Source organism: Psittacula echo (assembly GCF_963264785.1).
Source record: "Psittacula echo genome assembly, chromosome: 7".
NCBI classification, from domain to species: domain Eukaryota; kingdom Metazoa; phylum Chordata; class Aves; order Psittaciformes; family Psittacidae; genus Psittacula; species Psittacula echo.
Window position 1 is genome coordinate 45,962,883 of NC_137740.1, and position 19,055 is coordinate 45,981,937.

Here is a 19,055-nt window from a genome sequence, read left to right on the forward strand (position 1 = left end):
CCTTATGTAATACTCTCAGTTCCCGCCATTCAGGTTTATAAATCAAACCCCAGATGTACCTTAATATCTGTATGTCTCTACAGTCTTGGAATTCACATTTGATAGAGATGGACAATCTTCCCTTGGGACCTATCTTTTTGTGGCTACAGGGGCCACTACAAGATTTGAGAGAGCCAAGCAAAGGAAAATCACCAGAAGCCATTTGCAGGCTGGAGATGTCAAGCGCTTCCCAGGGAACTTATGTAGAATGGCAGTGGCCTGGCTCTGTAGGACTTCTGGAAATGAAATACAAAATTTGCCCCACCAGCTACTTCCTTTCCCAGTTATCCCCATGGCCAGACACTGGGACTATTGGTTGCTCCTCAGATGATACAGTCCCAGAAAAAGAATCATATTCAAACCACTTTAACTTGTCTGTGGCTCAAAACCCCATACACTGCTCACCCTTGCTACAGCAAACAGAGGAAGACATCATATTAGGTATCTATCTACGTGGTATGGTAGAGACCCCACCTGTGCACAACTGTAACAAAATCTCATATTGTTTTGAGTTCTTTGACATTCCAGTCTGCAGATGAACTTCATGAGCAACAGCACAGGCAGCTTGAAGTTTCCTTTATGAAACATCATACAGGAAACATGTAAAAACATCCAACTGGATATGCAGTGCAATATGTAACCATTAGTGTATTTCATGAACTGCTATCAAATAACAGTAAAAATTAATGTTGAGAATATCATACCTGTCAGAATTTTTTTTTTTAATAGACACAGTAGTATCACTCCACAGAAAACAGTGAAACAACCCCAGTTTAGCACATCTCATAAACAGGATTCAGTGACATTTTATGTGACACAGGCCTTCAAAAATCAAACCTCTTCCTTCAACTTCTAGGTCACTTACCTACTGCAATGTGTGCAAAAAGACACTGCAACGAAAATCCAAACTGCCTTTTCTAGTTGGTAACCCCAGCAGGGTCCAAGGTTGAGTTAACAGTCTGTACGCATATAACACATGTATAGAGATGTAGAAGCCAAATTACAACCGCATTTGAATTGTTTCAGTTATCAACAAAAATTCTCTTACCTTTTTTCTTAGCACTGATCTATCAAAAATAATAATGTACTTTTCCCCATAACAGCTACATACAAATATCTCTGTTTTTTTCTTTACACCAGTAACATTCACTTCTTTAAATAGTACTTATCTGGGAATGGGAAAGATATGAACAGAGTTTCAAAACTCTCTGGAAATGCACACAATCTTCTTTCCCACCAATACAGGATGCTGTCTAGATTGCAACTTTTCCTCTCCGGCAAAACAAGAGAAAGCCAAAATAATAGAACACGCTTTAAAACAGTCAGAATCGGGCCCTGTAAGTGACCCACCAACTTAATGCATCATTCAATAGATTTAATTTACTATGTCATTCAGCTGCTACTGGAAATGCTGGGATTACCTCAGTGAAACCCTTCTCTGTGTGTGCCTCATTGACACTACTTGAACACCACCCCTTGAAATTTCACACACTCATGCAGTCAGCCCTTCACTGCAGTGGAAACACTCTGCTTGAGTATGGAGTTAAAGATTCATCCACTTCAGTTTACTTAACAGAGAAGCATTTGTACTTGTTGCCTGATAAAAATGATTTGTGCATCCTTAGTTCTATTATCAGCTGAATCAAAGTACAGCAGTTCTCTGCAACCAGCTGGAAACTATGGAAATATTCAGACTAAATAAAGATTTGGCTTATAGTCTACTTCTTTATAAGGTGTAGAAAATCAGTTTTCAGCTGGATGTCTAGACTTCGTAAATTTACATTCCACTATCCTTTCTTGGGGGATTTTCAGTTCTCAGTTTATCTGAAAAGTAATATATCTTAAAAATGAAAAGCAGATTGGATCAGATTACAATGTAATGCAACCCATCACAGAGCCTGAGTCATTATTATTTGGTGATCACTATCAGCAACATTGATACACAGTCAGAAAAACAACATGTCAGTGTTCTGGATAGTTTTCTGTGATATTACTTTCCTGCTCACTTGTGAATACATAAAAAATGTAAAACAAAAAAAGCCTCACTTTTGCTCAAATATTTTGGGGAGGACTTTAGAATAATTTCAATTTCCTTAATAAATGACAATGGGAATCATACTTGAATTTAATTAAAAATAATAAATCACTGTGCTAGTTGTTGCTTGACTGAAAAAGTAGCTCAGTTCTAATGTGTCCATGACAGCTCTGGAAATTCAGAATGCTCCTTTCCCAGGTCACAGCACATTACTGGGACCTTTTGCTGACCATCCCAGTCACTTGCATATTTTCATATTGTCAACTACTCCCTGCAGCAAATGCAGCTCCAAGGAACAAGCTCAGTGGCACCAATTATTGTGTCTCATCAAAGCACATTCATTGCTCCAGATTTTTGCTCCTGCAGTCAGGCACGAGGCATTGGCAGAAAGCAGAACACGCTTTCTGTACCTGCCAGCTACAGTTACCTATGGGGTGGTGACCACCTCATTGACTGAAAATCAAACCACTATATTTTAAACAGTGTAACCTTTTCTAGAAGCTACAGGAGGATTTAAGTGGCCACTTTACCCACGCTGATCCCATACTGATACATGAACTCTAACCAGCCATATATTTATTCTGCTGAAAGGTAGCAGTAGCTGCTGCACAGCTTTTTTATTTATTTTTTATTTGAGAAGTGTGGAAACACAGATGGCATCTAAGTTACCTCATGCTGTTAAAAACCTTAATTTGGAGTTAGGAGATACTGAAGCTCAGTGTTACACTGGGAGCAGCCTCAATCACATGATGGCCACAGGCAAATCTTTTCACAGTCAAGTGCTGTATTTTGAAAGCTGAAATTATTATGGAAAACATCTTTATTGTTCAATAATTCGTAAGCCAAAACAGTACATAAAAATGTAAATTTCAAGAAATAATTCACTGCTTTAAATATTTATGGATACAGTTGATTGAACTGCCATAAAAGCGTTCAAATATTTCAAGCACTTCCAGGTGTCATTGTATTTCAGTATTCAAAGACATGTATTTTTCTTATTTATTTCAACTGAACCTCAGGTTTTCCATTTCAAGAATAAGGTGGTGGCTAAATTCTGAACTGATTGAACATATTTTACAAATAATTGACATGTACAATTTCCCCTCTATCGAAGGTTCCCCTAATAGCTGCACACAGGGCAAGGCTGGCACATGAGCTGTGGTAGGGGAAAAATCATACATACTAAAGAAAGTGGGAAGCAGACTGAGTCTGCAGCTATAACTTGGACCAAGGCAAACTGAAAAATACAGCTATGGAAAACATTGTACCTAAAAAGCTACAGTCTGCCACTCTGCTTTTAAGCACAAATGAATTTCAGGTCCTGGTGGCTTCTTAGTGTAATACTAAAGTGATAAACAGCAGAACCTTTGTTACAGCTTGAGGTTTTTGGGGGAAGAAAGGAAAGCAATTGTCTTAAGGAACTTAAAATGAGGGTCGCTCTCTGCCATCTCTCTCAGCTGTGAGCTGAAATGTATAAACTAATCATTCATGCATTATTCATTTACTCTTTTTTCTGTGTGTTTGTAATAAACCTAAATAAATAATACATCACTCTAGGCAGAACTTGCATACTGTGGGAATTAAATGGTACTACTCACAGAGTCTAAAATTCAGCATATGCATACAGGTGTAAAGCAAAGTAATTCACTTGGGATGGGGTTTAGATGGGAATCAGGACTCCTGATCTCCAGTCCTGACATGTCAGACCGCACTTTGTATGGCTGCAAGGTGGCCATGGAACTGGCTGAAGAAGCAGGAGCATAGAGCATCCCCAATGGAACACTTGGCCATTAGGAAGGGCGGAGACATGGGATTAGACTGCAGCCAGCACGTGTGTGCGTGAAGATCAGAGCTACTAGAGGCAGCCTTCACCTCCTACCCTCTTACATGGGGGCAGACTGCTGGGCTGGCAGCAGCCCTGCTCAGTGAGCTGGGTCTACCCCTGGTCTAACTGTGGGCCAGGCACAGCTCCATCAGTTTCCCCTATACTACTGCCAGCGTGAGAGCAGCATGCGCCCGTCTATTGCAGATTGATCACTTCCATGAACATTGGATGTACAGCAACACTAAGCTCTTGATGGAATCCCACAGTTTCTTCTTTCTGCACATCTGGGCTTTTTATTTACCTTTATTACACATTTAAAAATCAGAGCTGCCTTTTAATGGTTTTCTTGTTGTATGGTGGTTTGTCTGATCAGCACAGCTGTAAATTTATCCCAACCTCTCCCAAACAAAACTAATAGTCTATTAATACTACATGCAAGAAACATGGATAATGCTCAGTACTTAACCCACTTTTCCCAGAAAATAGGAGTTTATTATACTGCCGGTGAAAGCTGTTTCCTCATCTTTATTAACTATGGTGGTTTGTCTATTCTGAGCTCATCTGCTTGCTAATTAAGCAGAAGTTTGCTTTGCATATCAATTTTTAATACCCCTTTTTTACAGTTAAGTGAGAGTTGCAGCAGCCAGCTTGTTCAATTAAGAGCAGCTCTGACCTAGTTCCATGAAAAATCAATAGAAAACCTGACAGAATCTCACAAACCATCTAACATTTAAGGAGACATGGCTGAAATGCTTCTCAGTGTTCACTGAGCACATGTTTCGGTGTGTAGTGTAGGGTTTGTTTTGCTTTATATGGTGGAATTCAGTGGAGATCACATCTGCCTGCTACAGACAGCAAAGGGAGGGAAAAGAGGGACTGCTGAAGAAATGCATTTGGTTGGTTTCCTGTGGCTATCCCAAACCTGCTAAGGCAGCAATCCTGATTAGGAGAACAATATAAGAAACGAAAGAGTTCACAATGCAATCAATTGAAGACTAACAAAAGATCACCCAGAGCTTTAGAATAAAGATATTCAATTAAAAATGTGTGGGGTGTCCCTGCCCATGGCAGGGGAGTTGGAACTAGATGATCTTAAGGTCCTTTCCAACCCTAACTATTCTATGATTCTATGAAAATTATGAGTGCTATAATCTGGTTGGAAGAAAAAAGACTAGTCTAGACTAAGGTAGACTTCTTTAAATTTCAATAAAATTCAGCTGGCATTATCAGTCACTTAAAAGATGAAGTTTAAAAAATTCTACATGGTAAGACATAGTTAACATTGTTTGATGTCCTAGAGTAAGAGGAAATTCTCTTGTATATTGACATAAATAAAGGAAAACCTAGTTTTAGTCTTACATAAGAAGATCCACTTGATCCAAGAAAATTATATTTTGGCATATATTATAGAAGGGATGAGAATATAATACATTCTGTTTCCAACAGGGCCATCATTACTTCTTAATGATTTTTTCCAATCCTGTGCTTGATCTTTCAAGTGTGCCTATTCTGCTGCAGATCACCTCACAGCCTGATCCTTTGACTGAAGAGGCCACATCTGGAAGATACACATTGTACAGATGTATTACCAAAGCAAATAAAAAGCAATGTCCTGGGACTCTCACCATGAAATCAACCAGCATTCTTGGAAGGGATGTTCTTTTGGCACTCTATTAATAGGTTTGCTATTTACCTCTGGCCAGTCACAATTACATAATTAAGCAGAAGACTTTATTCTCTGATATTCACTGCGTATTTTTCTTCTCCTTTCAGAGCTGGCAATGTTGCAAATTGGTGATTTATGCTTAGGAGAGCCTCAGTAGAAGCCCTCTGTGTTCCCTCTGTGCACCAGTGATTTGAAGAGAGGATGGTGCCCACTCTTACTTAACTGCTTTCTTTCCCAACCCTGTTCATTTCACTGCATGCTCATTCTGTTATTTGGGCTCTTAAATATACAGCCTTCATGTTTGCATGAGGAAATGATGGTTTAAGGGGCACTGTGCTTGTCCTAGCACAGTATGGCAAGAAATCAGAAGACAAGGATGAGCCAAAAAAGCTAAAATATACAGACACTTTCAGAAAAATGTTTTTGTAGAAAGTTCATGACCTTAAGTTTCAAAGCTTTACTTCAAAACTATCAGTCTTTCATAGAAGTGCTGACTACATTAAACTTGTCAACATTTTTTTGGTCAAAAAAACCCCAACCCAGCCTTTGAACTATAATAGCAGTTTGAATGCAAGGGTTTTCCATTGTTTTACCACTTTCATTTCTTCTAAAGTGTGTGCCTTCATCCAGATTCAGTAGTAGATGAGAATCTGTGGTTACTCAGAAAAATGCAGGGACACCGGTTGTGAAAACTGGGGAGAGAAACCCTCACTTCCCTATTTTCATATTAAAAAATCAATTAGAAAGTTGGAGTGAAATTAAATTTTTTACTACTTTAACTACCTTTATGAAAAACATTTTAACTAATGCTTTTCTCTTTATTGACTCCATTAATAATGAGAAAATGTGCCTTTCATTATTAGAACAAGTGTTCTGTTTGTACAGCTGTCCTACCACAATACCTTACCAGTAAAAGGGAATCTTGAAATTGTCTTAATTGGCCCTACCTCAATTTTGTACTCAGTGTTACAAAGCCAGGCACAAGCTTACAGGCCTTTCTATGCAGCCTGTGCCAAGCTGGGACAAGTTAATGCTTAAGGTTTCTCCCAATTATAGAATGAAACCTGTTTGTCATAATGTCTTTCAATGCCTTTTAACAGAGTCAATCATTTTAGGCCTTCCTCACTTTCTTATTACAGGTTTCATTTTGTGAACTGGTTTTCCTCGTGATAGCTAAGCAACTGTTAAGCCATGACAGCACAGACTTCAGATCCAGAGGAAATAAGTAGAATTGCAGATGGCCTCATACAGCTCTGGCTGATGCCTGTGCCTGTAAGACATTAGTCTGCTTTCACAAGCATGCAGAGCAGCTAGCATGGCTGGCACAAGTGTCCCTGTATGTGTTACAGCACATATAAATTAAACATGCATTACGTAAACACTGTCCAAGCAGTAGAATAGCTATATATTTCCTGGAAGAAGGCACTTTTTGAGTCATGAATTGAAGTCACACGCAAAAATACTGTAATTTCCATCTCCAGCAAAATTAAGCACGCAGCTTCTCTTTTTCAGATGAGTAGTTAGAAGAACAATAGTTCCCCTTATGCATTCTTAAATGCCAGATAAAGTACTAATTGCATGTTACTGTTTTAACAAAAAAATAATTATTAGGGATGGATAATTCTGTTCAGAGGAGTAAAAGTAACCTCAACCTTCACATCAAATTGAATGTAAATGAACCTGATTTTTTAATATGCATTATTATCCTGACAATTATTTCCTCAATGTTCCTGTACTTCTCACCTTACCTATACCTAGATGTTTGTACACCCCTACAATTTGATGGCTCAATATTTGAAACAGTATTACACATATAACATAAATACAGCTATTTCTTACTTTGATTTCTCTTGTTACTGCTAGACTTCTGAAAGGTCCAGAGAAAACTTAAGGAGTAGCATATCCACCTTTTCTGAGTTAAGAGTCCAAAACTTTTTGTCAGAATATTATGGGTAGGTTAGATAACACAATGACAGGAGTGTGTAGTATATTATACATCCATCCATTACTTTTTCTTAGCCTTCATATTATTCACAGCTACATTCTGGATACCTAAGTGCCTTGGTTTGCAGAGTTGTTTTGCAAGGAACAGCAACCTAAGACAAGAAGACCTCTCTTGCCATCATTTATAATGCAATCCCCTGAACTATATCTTATCTTATACTTCAAGGACCTTTGGATTGGGCCTTTAATGACAGGGTTTAAGAATTAGGTTCAGTCTGCCAGGAATCAAGTCAGACATACCAAAAAAACATATATTTCTTAAAAATGGATATATAAACCACTCAGCCCAAAAAATTATCAGCCATTTTTACACAGATCAGTAAGGTAAAGGCATTTTAAGAAATATTAAGAGGAGAAATAGAAGTTGGAAGTATTGGAGGATATTAGAACTGAAGGAAGAAACCTTGTTCTTTCCTTTATTTCCGCCAAAATTGCCACCATCTTCTTCTAAAATCACACAGCTTCTACAGCTAGAGCTGTGTCACTGTAAGTACAGATAAGGTATTTAATTAAACTCTATCTTCTGTAAAGATGCAATGACAGCAACTCAAAAGATCATAAAACCAGGTTTCAGATCATAAGCTGGCATGTAAAAGACTTGAGCAACTCCTCTGGCTGTGACGTAGATATTCCAGTTTCTGGGGAAAAAAATAGCAGATTTTTGTTTGCAAAACTGTTTTTTCACTCATCATAAATTTTGGGCAAACTGTTATGTTCTGCTCTCTTTGAAACATGCACGGTATTTTACCTTCCTAAAGTGCATGGTCCTTGTCTTGGTTGTGGTTGTGCAGTCTCAGGGACTTTGGTTATTCTTCCTAAGCAACACTGTGATCTCCTTCCCTTATGATTTAGTTTAAGCAAATAGACTTAAGTATATTCTTACCTGCATAACATATCAAATCTGGTTCAAAGAACATCATGCTCCTTAAAAATAAACAATACATGTAGGCATTGCCACTAATGGTCTCTAGTTTTAGGATTTAACAAAAATGCACTTGAAACCTAATGCAAAGGAAATCTGAATTCTTAACTTTGAAAAAATACAATTCAGGGTCCAGTGTTTGGTTATCAAAACAAGTTCTGAAAGATCTAACAGCTGCCTTGAAAAAGGAGCCCTGTACTGCCAAAGCCAAAGGCAGGAGAACAACTTGATCCCACCCTGAAAGTTATTGCTTCAGGCAGCTAGCCAATGGGACCCACCAAAAGATGCACCCCAGCCATGGGTTTGATCTGAACTCTCATAAGCATGCTTCTTTTCATAAAGCTAACATGCATGGGTATCTTTCATATCTGAAATGCAATTCCTGCTTAAAACTGCTAACTCTCCAATTGCTGCAACACGATACGATTTCAGAAAGATACTCTACAAAAGTCCTGTAAATCAAAGGTAATGCCTCGCATTTCCTCCAGGAAGAGGCCCTATATTATTTCCAAATAATGAAAATTATGAAATCATTATTGAAATAACGAAAATAATGCTCCAGCTTCCTGAGTAGAGGCTACATAAATAAAACTGCACCATTCCTTTAAGTCAAAATAGTTCGATTCCTTTCCTCTATCTTTATTTTTCCTTAGTTCTTTCACAAAAGGAGGACCCTGATGCCCTACACTGATATCACCTTCCCTAAAAAACACAGTGAGAAACTGTTAGAAATTGTATTTACCAGTTTCATGGAAGGTAATATATGCTTATGGAAAACGTCACCACATTAAGTATTTCTTACCACTATTACTGAGCACCCATAAATTGGTCATAAATTGTGTGGTCCCGTTTGAAACAAAAAGACAATAAACTCTCTGATTTACCATCCTGCTGTATGACTACACCATTCTGAATACAAGCTGTTCTAGTCACAAAGGACACATTTATTTTCTTGAAGCCAGAGACACAGATGGTGTAAACTGGAGTAGCTCTCCCGATTTCAAATAAAAGGCAGTGATTTATAAGTACTGAGGATTTGGCCTAAAGGTCAAGATATTTCTCTGGCTTAGAAAGCTCTTTTGGGGGGAGAAAAAAAAAATCAATGCCACTTAAAACTCAGAACCTATTATCATTATCCACGTCCTTAAGTGCAGCACGTGTTACATATTCACAACACACTGAAATAGGTAAATCAATCTAAGCCATTTTTTCCCTATTAGTTTTAACAACTTTCAGATAACTCACATCTTTCTGTACATTAAACCTAAAGAGAAAAATGGTTTTTTTCAGTCCTTTACCTGAAACAGTCTTATACTTGAAATCTAACAAAAAGCAAATACCTTTTCTTCTATTAATTTCTCTTTTTTACCCATTATAAGTTTATTTTTTCTTCAAAAAACCGAAACACTTATTAAATTGCTAACCAGAAATTCTATCAAGCAGTCAAGTAATATAAACAGAAGGAATAAATAAATCCATATACATCAATCTGAAACAGCAGCTGTTTCCAGAAAAACCTGAGCAATTATTTATGAAATTATGTCTTCTTCAATGCTTCTGTATACAGTCACAGTCCCAGGAGGACCTGATTTTCTGATGAGCTTAAATTGCCAAATTAGAAGAGGAGACAATGTCATGCTACCAATTAGCAAAACCACTGCAAATCATCTCAATACACGTGTTTTCTATTTTAACAGAAATGTAACAAAGACATTTCTTCATCTTAAAAATGGAGGGGACATCCCACCCATTAGTAACTTGAACAACTAAATGCCCTTAAAATAGACATATTTGCTTTTGTGTGAAAGCAGCAAGACAACAAACAACATGGTGTACGTTTCAATAAGAGCAGGTACCTACTGATTTATCCATTCAAAACAAGTTCTCAAACCTGACATTATCTCTGGTGCTGAGAAAGACCTGTATTACTTGCATGCAATGCAAAATGGGGCAGCGATGGCTTAACTACAGCAGGGGATTAGCACCCAGGGACTTGCAAGCTGCCATTGAGCTGCTGTGCGTGCTCTCACACATTTCTTCTTTGTATCTTTGCTTCTTAGTTCACTCCTTCCCACTTTGAGGTGAAATGTTGGTTTCCTGCCTTTTGTGTGCTTAGCTGAATGACCTTACTGTCACATTATGACTTTTCTTTCCAGTTATTTGCTGTGATTGTTAATTGTGGAGCACGTCTTCTTAAGAAAGAGGCCCCATCTGGCCAGACTAGCTGCTCTGGATCAAAATATTTAGTCCAGTGCCCACTTCTTTTCACTAGGGGATCTAAGGATTACTAGTGAAGGACAACAGGTATGGCTGAAAGAGCTCTCAAGATCACTCAACTGCAAAATGAATCTTGTTTTACCCCAAAAGATTGGTTCCTTAAGGATGCTGACCACATCTGCTCATCCCCATGTTTACACTTCAGTCATTTTCAGTTCTGTCTCTCAACATTGCACACTCACCCCAACAAGCACATCCCTTAGTGAAGGGCAGAGTTTGAGAGCCCTAACTGACACCAGCAGACCAGGCAGCTCATGACCTTTGTGCATGCAGGTATACACAGCTCTTGCCCTGAATATGCACTCACAAGTGAACACTTGAAGAAAGCGCTTCTGATGCTGCAACTCCTCAGCTTGCTTCTATCTCGACAGATAGCAATTGACAGGCAAGGACAGAGTCTTCAGGCTTTAACAAAATGCCATTAACTGTGGTAAGACCATATCCTTCCAGTAATGAACAAGTGTAATTATTTTCAAAGCTGGTGTTCTCTTACCCTCTATGATTCCATGATTCTATGCCTTTTCCTCTGGCACTTCCCCTTGCTCCCTTCTCTAAGTCTTTTCTTTCAGATTTGCTTTCAGGTCTGTCAAACAAGATGTGACTGCTGTGATCGCTTTGTCTAATCTCATATGTATCATGGGTCATCAGACTAGAAAAGCTAACTTCTAGTGAAACAGCTGCTTCACCTGTGGCAGAGAAACCAATACACCTCTGGCTCAAAGGTTCAGGAGTAACTTCAGTAATGGAGCATTGTTTCTGTAACACTGTAACTGTCTCATTAGACTGAACGTAGCAGTGATACTGCACGCAACCAATTGCTACAATGCAGAAAAGGGATGGAAAATTAGAAGCTGACATCGTTTTACATAAAAATACAGAAAATATACTAACCTAGAGGTTAGAAATGACATAGGCTTTCAAATTTCAGTCTCTGATACTGACTCTCAGCTATGCAGTAGTTGAACAATGGTATGTAGAGAGTAGCTGTAATAGTTTTTACGGCTGGCCTAGTCTTGCCAAGAAGCCCTTCCTCTTCAGAATACCAGAGACTGAGCAGGTATCCAAATGAGGAGGTATGCACAGTTCAATGGCATACCAACTCCACATTCCTTAAGCCAGCATGCTTCATCCTAACCCCATGAGAAATACATAAACTGAAATCCTGCCCTATGTCCCTCATTCTGCATTTAATGCACAGAGGTGGGGGTTAAACAACTGAAGAGATCTATGTGGGGTGAATTTGCATTTGACTCATTTCTCAAACTCTCTTTTCCAACATACAGTGCTATCTAACAGGGAATGCAAAGCTGCTTTCTAGTGCCCTGGAAAGCAACTGCATTATAAAAAAAGGTAAAAATTTCCACTCTTAACTACACAATTTCTTCATGGGAGGATCTCAGCTGCCTGAAATAAGTAAGAGCTCCTTTTTAACAAGTCGAGCCACTTATGCACTCCTCCCAACATTACATGACAGCTTATAATAACATATTTTAAATTCCTCATGCAGTGGGTACCAGCCAGGAACAGGAGATGTTAATAATTATCCCAATTTCCAATCACTTTAACTGAATTTTCACAGTAGCACGTTCACAAATTTCCTCCCTACATGTGACTAGAAGGGGAAGAGGCAAAAGCCAAAGCAACTACGAAGCCCTGCAGAGCAGCCAAGGAAAAGAGCAATGAGCTGCTGTGCATGGCATGTCCTGATCTCACACCTCGTACACAGAGTTAGAGCACACACCACAGGTAACTACTATATGTGGAGTTCACTAGGATTACTATTTGCAGCACTTGCTCACAACAGGCATGAAATTCCCAGGAAATTATACGTAAACTGAAGCCTTAACAAATGGAAATAACCAATACACAAACAGAAAGGGCTGGTCCTGGCAAGGGTTTGCAGGACCATTTCACTCATTAAAAATGTACTGCCTTCAAGTGAGTGCAGTTCAGATGTACAACAGCAGCTTCTGCTTTGCTTTTTAGGATGTGGGTATGCCCATTGGCACATGACTACAGTTCTATATTTTCACAGAGTACAACATGTTTCTATGGTGCAGAAAAGACAGGGAGCAAATACAGCTCCAGAAAATCTGAAGACCATTTTCTCTCTTTCTCCCTCCATAATTCCCTTTTTACTGAAGGACATGGGTAACACAGACACTCAGTGCAAATGCTAAAAGCAAAGGGAATGTGTCATTCAGCACAGCTGGATTGAGTGGTCATACTTAAACACCTTCCAACTGTACAAGAAAACGACACGCTGCAGCAGCCCAAGGACACCAGGTTGGTACCTTTACATAGTTTTCCTCTACCCTCTGAGGACTGATGTTGCATTTCACAGGAGCCTGACAACTGTTAGGGCACACTACCATGTTATCCCACACAAAAGCAGGAAGGGTTAAAGAACAGGCAATGACAATTAATAACATTTATCTTTTCTGTTCTTTCACATTTTTCATGCTCTACATCTTTCTTCAGTTTTCCGTAGGTTTCCCCATCTTTCTGTGTTTCTTTGTGCTCATTTTCCACCATTGTTTTAATTTCTGGTTTGGTCTTACAATTTATTTTTCTTTGTTCTTTTCTCCCCACCTTCATAATTGTGCTATAATCCATATTTAAGATGCTAACAGCACACAAGAGGATTTTTAGAAGAACCCAGCACAGTGAGATGTTTAGAAAATCCAGATATGCACATCACAGCTGCAGCCAGTGGATGCTGAGTGCATTCAGCAACATGTCTGGGGCTTTAACAGAACTCATATCCTCAGAAAATGTGGCCCTGAGGTGACAGTCTCCTTAGCATCACTGATATATCCCAATTTCCCACTCATGCAATTCCAGTGAACTCTATCGGAATAAAATGGAGGAGGATTAAAAAAAAAAAAAAAAGGCATAAGAATTAAGAAAATAATAAAGGCAGGATACAAAGGATGGCTTTGTTTGTTGACTGGAAATCAGGTTTGTGCAGTCCCCCTACTCAAAAAGAAACCTATTCAAATATGCCACAAATTAAAAGACAGCAAATGCATTCTGCGTATGGACTCGGATGCCAAATTTTCACGAAGTCTGTTGCAGTAATAACAATAAAGATGAAAGAGAATTTTTTCTGTAACTGCTGCAATATTTTCTAAATACACTCAGCTGAATATAAAATGCAGTATTGTGTTATTTTTTTTTTTTTTTACTAGCATATGGCAGTGAGAGCTTCAGACAAGTCACAGGGGGCTGGGGCTTGGAGGATTCAAGGAGAAAGTTGCTTGAGATGTGCTCAGAATGATTTTATATTTTAGAAGCCAATATTCTTAATTTCCCAGCATGATTTTGTAAGAGTCATATAACTTCTTTTTTTCTTTTATGTTTATTATTCTCTAGATTCTGGAAATCTTTCTGTATGCTGAGAGCAAATTACCCTGAAGTGACAACTATAAAACCATGGCAGTCCCAGTTGGTCCTATGCTAAGTATTTGCTCTCTCATAGCTTAAAAAAAAATAATCAAGAACTGTATGAGTGCCTTAGGCTTCCAGCACAATTTGCAGGAGGATTTCTTTAACAGATTGTATGATTATGTCCAGTCTACACTATCTACCACTATGTATTATCAGAGCATGTAAATCTGACAGTTTGGTCAGATTCTACATTCAAATCCCACAGTTCAGATGATTTATGGTGGACCGTTTTAATGTGGAATTGCAAGACATAAAATGCTAGATCTGTGTTTTCTGTAATCTTACAGTGTCTTCTTCCCCTGTAATATCTGAACACAAACCTGGTTCCTGCTCTGTGTAGTAATCCCACGGGATTAAGTCATACTGTAAATACCAGACAAATTACAATCGGATTAGATGGGCAGTCTGTTCATTTACACAACACAGCTGCACTCCAGAGTCTTTTCACCACTGGTGTCTATTTATAACATGAATGTTTTGTCCCTAAAGTAAATGAACACAGTTTCTATTTCATATCTCTGATTTTATCATTTGTGACCAATAAGGAGAACATTTCTAACTCCTAAGGAGCCAGCAGAATGCTTCTCGAGAGGCCAAGCAGAAAACTGTTCTTGGTACACATCTGCAGGGCAAGATTTATTTTAAATTTATCAGTGAAAAGTCCCTTGGAAGGTCTGCATTCAATTTCAGTCAAGTGGAATGGAGAGAATATCTTTCTGGAGGTAGGTATGAAACAGCTGCAGAATTTGATGAAATTTCCCAGGACTTGCCACATTCGCTTCAGGAATTTCTGTAAATTCCAAACTTAGTACTTCTGCCTACATTGGTGAGCATAAAACAGTCCCATTTATGAAGCTCACCAGGTAGATCTGGTGTAACATGGGGTTTACAAGAGAGCTCTGCTCACTTATAAGAAGTATGTTTAATAATGTTCAATATGTTTGCACTTTGCCGAAATCTCCCCCTACCACTTCACTGCAATTACTTATAAATGTCACATCATATCCCTCGTAACTGTTCCCAATTACAAGAATCATCTTGCCTTTTAGGTACAAACTTGATTCCATCCAGCACACAAATCTGGCATTATTGCATTTGTATTACTGTAAAAGCCCCCACAAGTGTGCCCCGAAGTGATGTGACCACACTGCAACGAGCAATATAATAGAGCAGAACAAACACAACCAGAAAGGCAGTGCAGAATTCACTTCCCTGCCTTAGCAATACAGTAGCCTGGAAACCAGAATGTCTTCCTTTATCAGGTATAAACCAGTGTAGTTTATCACCTCATATTTAGTATGTTACAGCTGCCAAATAGGTATAATATAGCACTTACACTAACGTAAGTTCAGCTGTTCTCCAAAGAGAGCTTTTCCATTAGGCAGGAATTCAAAGTCATAAACTGACTTTACCAAAGTTGGAGACAAAGTGTCCTGAGCCTACTTTGCACTCTGACAAAAGGTGTTACAGCTGGCTTCCACTACAAGACTTGTCTTTGGCACCACTGAATGGGAAGGTTTTTGCAACAGAAATACTGGTGCCAGGTTCTGCTTTCACTCACACCTGTGACTCCTGCCAATTTCATTAGGAGTTTCCACAGTTCACTAGCTCAGAAATAAGTGTACGTTGTGTAAACCTGAATGCATGTGGGACAATGGTTTTATGATACAGCATATGAAAAGTCAATATTGGCTTATGGATTTCCTGCACAACTTCCTGCCGTGCTTTTCTCTGAGTATGTGTAATGTGTTATAGGTCATGTTGGTTTTCAGATCAATTCAGAGTATGGCCTTCCCAAGGAGTCACTCTATCACAGCTGAAAGCAATACTCTGTAACACAGTATGGAAGGACGCAGTGGGAAAGAGAGAACTGGTTTAAGCTGGTACCTCTGGTTGCCGTCATACATACTGTGATCACTGGCCAAGTTAAGGGCAATCAATGGATTTTTGCCAAAAACCAACTACTGTTTGGTTATTTCTGTCTTAGCATCCATCTGGAAAGGAAGGACCTGTGACATGGTTGGAAGATCCCAACTCACACAGGACCCTTAAAACTGTGGAAAAGGTAATGAAAACTCTTTGTCTAAGACCAAGCCATGAATTATACTTCTGTAGTGCAGTACGCACACTCCGAAGTCTTAAAAATATAACAATATAAAACTAAAACAATTTTATCAATAATCACTTTTCTTCCTGTTACAAGAAATTTATACAAGGAATTCAGACTTCCAAGGTATTTAATCTTTGCAAGACTTTGATTTAGTAAAATATAGTGAAAGTGATTATTATACAAGGAAGAAAAACGAAAAATTACATCAAGAACTTACTTTCTGCAGGTTCCTTAGATCTTCTTCCACTGGAGGATTTCCTCAGGAGACTTCGTCCTGAGGTAAAGAGACTGGTTAGTTCCTCCAGAGGACTGGTGGGTGTCCGAGAACGGGAACCACTCTGAGATGATGACCCGTAGGTACTGACCGAGGCATTTACCATCTTTCCTCCTTCTTGCAATGTGTTTCTGGCTGTAGAATGAGGCACTGATGGAGAGCTTCTTGAGAGACTTCCTGAATGTACAGAGTCATAAGGTGGAGGTCTTTTGAGGCTTAAGGGGGTAAGAGATCTACCCATACTGACAGGAGAAGGTGAGGCAGAGTGACTTTTAGGATAACCATGTGGAGACTGTGTTCTGTATAAGGTAGAAGGATGAGGAGGTGAGGAAGTGTGCCCAGGGGTGCTAGTTCCATGAGATACTGTCTGGTCTTTCTCCAGTTTTTGATGGCCTGGTGTATGAGATGGCAGTGAAGACGGAGAAGCTCCAGCTTGTTGTTTGATGTAAGACACATTTTCTAAAACGGGAAGTTTTGTGACCTCTAGTGGAGTTAGAGGAGACTCATCAGAATTTGGGGAACACTGCACTGGTGCTGGTGGGAACACCAGCAGTGGAGGTCTGTGAGAAAGCAGATTTGGAAATGGTGGGGGTATATCACAAAGCAAGCCCTTGGGAGTTGATGGCACTGAAGACTTGGTGAAATCTAGGTCAGGCACTGTGGGAGTAGCACACTGAGAAGAACAAGTGTGATGATCATATTCACATTGACATTTTGAATCTTGGCCTACATCATCAAATATAGGGTATTTCATCTCCTCATAGACTGCTTCGCTTTGGTCATCCTCGTCTTTTTTGAAGTCTCTGAGAATATTCCCGACCATTTCAATATAAACAGGCTCTTCTTCCTCAGTGTCTGGGGCAGGACTGCTGACCTGAGACAAAGAGGCATCCCTAGTAAGTGTCTTCATAGGGCCATGCTTTTTGATATACGTTTCATCAAAAGATGTGCTTAACTGAGTATTTGGATTTCGTTTCGGCTTAGGAGGTGGAATCTTCTTTGTGTACTCATCACTGTGAGGTCTTGGTTTGGCTGACACTGAAAACAGAGCACAATACAAATTTTTCAGAAATATGTAACACGCTTTGTCAACCACAGGATCTTTATTACAGTGTCATAATTTTAGAGCAGATTTCCTGGGAGCAGCCTGTTGCCGGTTTCCTCTGGTATGATACCAGCAGAACACTATAGAAATAACACCCTATTCAAAACACTCCTCATCTTCCCCCAGAGTGCTCTGATGCTCCAGTAGTAAGTAGCTAGTGAGCACTTCCCTTCTTCAGAGACATCTGTTCTCTCCAAACTCTTTGGACAAGGGACTTTCCATGTTTAAATATTAGGCTTTTCAAATATCACTGTGGGATTTTGAAGTCCCATAGAGTTGCCAAAGACATAAAACTAAGTATTTAAATGAACTCCTTATGGCTGCCAGGGAACAGTTAAGATCCTGGACATTCATACTGGAATCACACCGCAGTGACACAGGGATGAAACAAGATTTTTTTATTTATAGTAACTTCTAACATAAAGCACAATTCTCTCAGCACTGGCTGAGAAGGAATACATACAAATATTGCAGAATTTGCTGCTGGGGTAATTCTACTCATTTATCTGGACTCTATCCTATGAATTAATGAGACTTCAGTGAAGTTAAGGGGGAACATAGTATCTCACAGATTCAGATCCTTCCCAAGCAGGTTACTTCCAGAAACAATAGACCATTTTGTCTTTGAAATTATAAATCAAAACACTGTGATGAAATTCATTTGAAATGAGAGGTCAAAGGTTTCTTAGAAATTATGCCCTAATGAAAAATGCTTCATTAAATGTTTGGGTGAAGTCAGTTTTTATTCTAAGCAGACTCAACAAACTTAGAAACAAAATTTACCACATACACTAAATCTAATTTATATTCCTATAGGGTAAATAGTCCTTACATTGAAACCCCTGATACCTCATTGGTAAGTTTTACGATTTAAAAAAATAATCTATAACTAGAATGTCAGATTTCCTGTCTTTCAAAACATTGCTGCTCCTTGCAATTCACTGCTACAGATCTGTCACTGCAAACTCAGTGCTCAGAGAAATTTCCAGACATCTTCTGCTGACCCATCAGAAAACAGCAGCAAATTTCTAATGTTAAACAAAGCAGGCAGTGCCCATGGAGTTAAAACCTCTCTTTTAGAGACAGGCTCAGACATACTACTAAAGCCAGCAGCACTGCCAGCTGAAAGACACTCTTTTGACAGTCTGCAAGGATGCTGGCTCAGGGCTGTAAGATGCCTGCATTACAGCATCTTACTAATGTGATTTGGTCAGTACCAGAGGAGGATTCAAACCTAGTCTTATCACTTTGTCATACTTCTGCTTTGATTTGCTAAATAACCTCTCTTCAGTTCTTACAAGGAACAGCAGTAAAGCAGATGTTAAACAAGATTCCAGTTTTATTTAGG

The 19,055-nt window shown here is 39.0% G+C and overlaps 1 protein-coding gene across 1 annotated transcript in view; it reads right to left on the bottom strand.

Annotated features, from left to right (window-relative positions):
- Positions 1-19,055, bottom strand: part of NYAP2 (neuronal tyrosine-phosphorylated phosphoinositide-3-kinase adaptor 2) — a gene marked incomplete at its 3' end in the record, with an annotated part of 135,661 nt that overhangs the window by 35,982 nt on the left and 80,624 nt on the right. The window contains exon 3 of the mRNA XM_080623395.1: positions 16,546-17,640. Within this exon, the coding sequence (XP_080479521.1) occupies positions 16,546-17,640 (1,095 nt within the window). The remainder of the gene's footprint in view (positions 1-16,545; positions 17,641-19,055) is intronic.